Raw genomic sequence first — 5,510 nt, 5'->3', positions numbered from 1 at the left:
AGTTGTATTTTGGTCTTGGTCTGCATTGTGATGCAAACAGAAGATTGTCAAATTGCCAGATTGGATGAAAAAAAACTGATGAGGCAGGATGTTTTCCCTGGCATGTTTTGTTCTTTGACATTTGTGATATCTAAATGTAATGGAAGGTGTTTTTTTCTGCTGGTAGATACATCTAGTGGATCATTTAATAGACATAATTTATCTGTATTTTTTCTATGAAACATAACACACCTTTCATGAGGTAGAAGCAAAAGGTGGTTTTAGCCATACATTCTTAACAGTTGCCAGGAGCCAGCCTATAAAGAACAGTGTAAAACATGTCACAGTACATTCCACAGATATATTTAGCCTCAAGCAATTTTTGATCAGGGTTGCCATGAGAGAGATTTTTCTGTGGACTTTTTACTTGAATTAGTTCAGTTGCATTTTGAGACCCGTATCAACTTTTTAACATTTTTCCTGCACTAAGGAATTCAGTAGTCAAACAACAAGATTTTGGGGAAAAAAAAGATTTTCTGTGTTTTGAAGCCATCCCTACCATCTGCTTCAGGCACCCTCAAGGTGTAATAGGAACGGATAGCTTGTCACTTAAAACTGTCTGTGAACCTGGCATAATTTTTGCTCATACCTGAATCAGGTATCTCTGTCAGCCTTAAAAACTGTAGTAGTATACAAAAGTACTGTATTCCTGTGGGTTTTTTTCCCTGAACCTTGTAGTCCTTCTCTTTGAAGTGATGCTTTGACTGACTGGGGTGTGGAAGCAGCTGTTGTAATAGTGTGACTGTGACAAAAAAACTCTGGCAAGTGGGCACTTTGTGTGTTTTACAGTAGTTCTGGTCTCCATTGCCTGCCTTAGTCACTCTTAACTTTTTGCCTTTGTTTCACCGATTGCACATGGAACTGTTATTTTCATGGACCTGACTATAATCACAAAATCTCCTTCAACTGCATCAGAATCCATTATTTTTATCTGTACCTTTGGGGATTGCTTTTCCATGTAGGTAGACACAAAATGAATCTGTAGGAAATTTTTATTTCTTTGTAGCTGTAAGATGATAGAGCTTCTTTAGTTGAGTTTACTAGGCTGTAGTATGGATTTACAATCTGAATCCAGGTGCTTGGTAATCTTATGTTTAGGATGAATGTGTGTAGAAGTTGGGAGGACTTTCGTTTTCAGTATAAACAATCTTTCTCAAATTAATTCAAAATATTGAGAAGTGACTTGATAAAATTTCTCTCCTTATGTTTACACTCTGAATCCAGTTGCTTGGTAATCTTATATTTAGGATGAATGTGTGTAGAAGTTGGGAGGACTTTCATTTTCAGTATAAACCATCTTTCTCAAATTAATCAAAATATTGAGAGGTGACTTGATAAAATTTCTCTCCTTATCTGTTTACACCAAGGGAATATAGTAGTACAGAATTTTTACCTACAATCCATAAATTTCTTGGGCAGGGAAGGTGAAAGCTGCTCACATCTATATGTTAATGAAGTATCTGGTTTTTGTATGATTTTCATCACCTGCCAAATAGTGTTTCTGGGATAATGAACCTACCTCTGTAAAGTCACATTCATGCTGAGGTTAATTTGTGTGGCATTTACTTGTTCTGTAACTTGGATGATGTGAGAGAAAACACTTGCTTGAGAAATGAAGCTTTAATTTTCTTGTTTTAATTAAGGGGGGAAAAAAATTAGCCTCCTCTTGTCCTGTCACCCATGCTTTCCATTTTTACTCGATTCCCATTTCCTCAGTCTTTAATTTTTTTATAGCTAGTGTTCAGTCTGAGAAACTGAGAATGCGTTAGTCTGGTTTTACTTTGTCTTTTGTGTGGCCTTTTGAATGTGATGCTGTAAATGACAGCTGCTTCTTTCTTTCAGCAGTGTGATCAAAAGCACCTTGACAGCGTTACTGGCAAGTTTTGCCATCTTTGTAATTGAAAAGTTCCTGGTTTATATTTTCAGTAATTTCAATGCAGAAAACAAGGTACTGTAACATATTAGCAAACAATGAAAACAGCTCTCCTGGGCAGTGTAATCTGACTCAAATTTTTTACTCTTCTATATCATTTTTCAAGTACTGAAGTGTTGCAAAAATACACCAATATGAACATAACAGTTTAGAAAGTATAAAATGTGTGCCAAACTAAAATGAATTTCTTTCAACCAGTATAGCACTTAAACAACTTGGTACATAAAAAATAACTTTATTCAGTAACTTCCTCTGCTGGAACAACTTCCAAAAGCATCTGAAGGTGCATAGTGATGGGGTCTGAGGAAAAAAAGGTATTGTTAGAGGCTTTAAGAGAAAACAGTATTTCTGTTCAGGCATAGAAAATATAGTCTATTTTTCTAAGTGAAAGTTATTCTTGTGAGTAGTTGTCTGTTCTTTCTGTATTTATATCTCAAGCTCAAAAAGTAAGGGGTGGGGAATAAAAACAATCTTAAGATCCAAGCTGCAACATTTCAGGGTTTATCAACTTGCTCTTTTTGGAGTACAATGCTTCCCATTGCATAGTTAACATAATATTTAATAATCCCTGAGGGTAGGAGACTGATAAAAAATAGTCTATTTTTCTAAGTGAAAGTTATTCTTGTGAGTAGTTGTCTGTTCTTTCTGTATTTATATCTCAAGCTCAAAAAGTAAGGGGTGGGGAATAAAAACGATCTTAAGATCCAAGCTGCAACATTTCAGGGTTTATCAACTTGCTCTTTTTGGAGTACAATGCTTCCCAAAGCATAGTTAACATTTAATAATCCCTGAGGGTAGAAGACTGATAATGGATTTTTCTTTTCATGTCTGTAGAACCCCTAATTCTGTCATTCTCAGCTGGTTCCACTTTCCCTTTTAGAAATACCTCTGTATCCTGTCTTCCTGAGGTAACTGCAGAGATTTTTTTTCTCTTGAGACTATGCAAAATCATTTTCTGTATGGTCACACTGAGTTCTTGTCTTTCATTTTACTCAGCAGCACCATGGTTGGTTTTGGTCTTAATGGTGTTTATGTTTCTTTAGTAAGTACAGTAAAACTGATGATTTGAGCTAAAAGCAGTATTTTGTGGTATAAAAATGTCTGTCTGCTAATCTTTAGTTAATGGCTGAAGCCATGATTTGAATTGAAAACCTAACTTTACAGATAAAATAGTCCTGTTCATTTTAGAAGTCAGTTTCTTTGTGCACCTCTAGTGTCATATGGCTTTTTGTGAACTGTTTCATTTTTTCCTGAAATCAGACACCACTTTTTTTTATCAGGAAGAAGTAAAATACAACCTTCAGTAAAGCTTACTATATGACATCTCACTACGTGTATGGAAAATTGCCTCCCTCTCCATCTTGCTCACATGGTTTAGATAGGATGGACTATATAATAAGCTTTGTTTATGGTAACTAACCTAAAGCTTAGCAATGTTTTGTGGCACTTTGGAGCTGGCTATCTGACATATACTTACTTGATATTTTTTGGGGCCAGTCGAATTTAAAATGAACAAAAAGTACATAAACTATAAGTCCACTAAGTATAAATAAAACACAGTACAAGTAGGCCAGTTCAGGTGCACTGATGATTGGTGCCAGTACCAGTAAAATGGAGACTAATACCACTATGACTGGGATCATGATGGGTATCTGCAAGATATAAAGCACAAAACTACTGTTTATTCTTTTGCTGTAGTTACAGAAGTTGCATATATGAAAGAATATTTTCATTGCCTTACTCATTTTTTCCCTTCAAAATTTTTTTCTGTAATTAGGTGGGGCAATTGAAAGAGTAGCAAGACTATGGATAAGGGAAATCTGCTATGTCACTGAGTTTTTTTGCAAATTGCAGTGTAAAAGTTCTGCATTTTAATGAATCTGGGACCAGACTCCAGTGGAATGACCCGGGGGTCTTATTTTGTGTCCTCTTTCAGCGAGTCTCCTCACTGCAGTAACCTATCCTTGCAAATCTGGCTTGTGCCCATGGTCTGCTGCAAGTCAAAATAAACATTGTATAATCTTTCCCATGCCCTTAGGAGCTTTGTCCTAGTGCAAAATAGAACAAAGAGAGCTACAAATAGCTAGGTTTCAGGTAAGGGGGGAAAAAAAACCCAACCAAACAAGGAGTCTGCCTGAGGGGGGGGGGAAAAAAAAACAACCAAACAAGGAGTCTGGCTGAGCATGAGTTTAAATATGCAAATATTTAGGATGAGCTGATGTTTCAGTACTTATGGGAGTGGAGGAAAAGTCGTACTGAACTTACCCTGATGGGTCTCCTGAGTTCCTTTCTTGTAAACCTCATAACAATGAGTGCAAGAACAGTTAAGCCATAAAATATCCAGACTGCGAAACTAAAATAATTTATGAGTGTGTCAATGTCACCAGGGATAATATAAATAATGGCAATGGCCCCCTAAAATGAAACAAAAATTACTATAGTCAACTGTAAGAAAGGCTGAGTTTTACTGAATGTCAGTATGGAACACGATGAATGTACATCCAGAGTGATCTGTGAATACTTTGGCTTTAGCATCTAGGTCTTGCTGTATTGCTGCACCTTTTAAAGATAGTGTCCATATCCTGCCAACATGGGCTTATTTTCATGTGCAGTCTTCATTCCATTTTAAGACAAAAGTCTTAAAATTTGTATGCGTTAGTTTTGTTGTTGACTGCATATCTTGAGAGTAAGTGAAAATTCTAGGTTGATTTTATTATGTATTTAGAGAACAGAGAAGTAAATGCATTCTTACAGGGAGGAAACAGGGTAGTGATGGCTTGCTTTCAGGTATCCTGTGAAATAAAGGATTTGTCTAATACTAATAATCCTAATACTAATAATTCATTTATTCTTTCATTTTGTTTTCATGTACTGGATTCCTAAATGCTTGGATTTTAAAATCCAGTTTTCTGGAATGAAACTGTTCAAACTGAGAAGTTGGGGGGTTTTATGTAGTCTTTTTTCCCTAATGTGTTTAGCCTTTTTCTTGTCTAGGTAGTGAAAGATGCAAGTCTGCTGGTAAGAAATTGTGAAAGAATCTATTACTGGACAATTTGTGGTGCTGGTTTTTCCTGTACTTAGAATATACTTACGTAAAACATGATGGCAGGTGCTGGTGTTAAACGCTTAACACTGATGTAAGACAGCACCTTCAGCATGTGCCCTTCACGACCTGCAACATAAACAAGTCTGACAAAACAAAAACAACGCATCTCGTTAGTGCGGCACCTAGGCTGTCAGTGGCGTCACTAAAACAAAACCGAGTATCCTACTTCCTCAGGTTTGTTTCATTGGGTGGCTACATCTGGCTCTAATTTCATCAGTCTCTCCTTTGGTGTATTCAGTGGGGTTTAAGGAGTATTGTATTAGACCAAAATAGGGGAAATAAGCAGTATTAAAGCAGTGAACTTGAAAGCAATTCTGAACCAGTATTAAAGTAGTGAATTTCAAACCAATTTCAGAAGTATTAGTTTGTAAATTTATTAAAATCATTCTGGAAAAAATGTTACCTACTGTGTCCCTTGAAATATTTAATATG

The 5,510-nt window shown here is 36.1% G+C and overlaps 1 protein-coding gene across 1 annotated transcript; it reads right to left on the bottom strand.

Moving 5' to 3' along the window:
- Positions 1-2,207: 2,207 nt before the first annotated feature.
- On the bottom strand, positions 2,208-5,184 carry LOC103769258 (b(0,+)-type amino acid transporter 1-like). Its single transcript, XM_008936437.1, has 4 exons — positions 5,065-5,184; positions 4,238-4,387; positions 3,450-3,624; positions 2,208-2,272 (listed from the first exon to the last, which is right to left on the bottom strand). The coding sequence occupies exons 1-4, from the start codon at positions 5,182-5,184 to the stop codon at positions 2,208-2,210; spliced, it is 510 nt and encodes a 169-aa protein (XP_008934685.1).
- Positions 5,185-5,510: the final 326 nt, after the last annotated feature.

Source organism: Merops nubicus, unplaced genomic scaffold (assembly GCF_000691845.1).
Source record: "Merops nubicus isolate BGI_N331 unplaced genomic scaffold, ASM69184v1 scaffold773, whole genome shotgun sequence".
Classification (NCBI taxonomy): Eukaryota; Metazoa; Chordata; class Aves; order Coraciiformes; family Meropidae; genus Merops; species Merops nubicus.
Note: the sequence above shows the minus strand (reverse complement) of the source record. Positions and strands in the feature narration are given on the sequence as shown.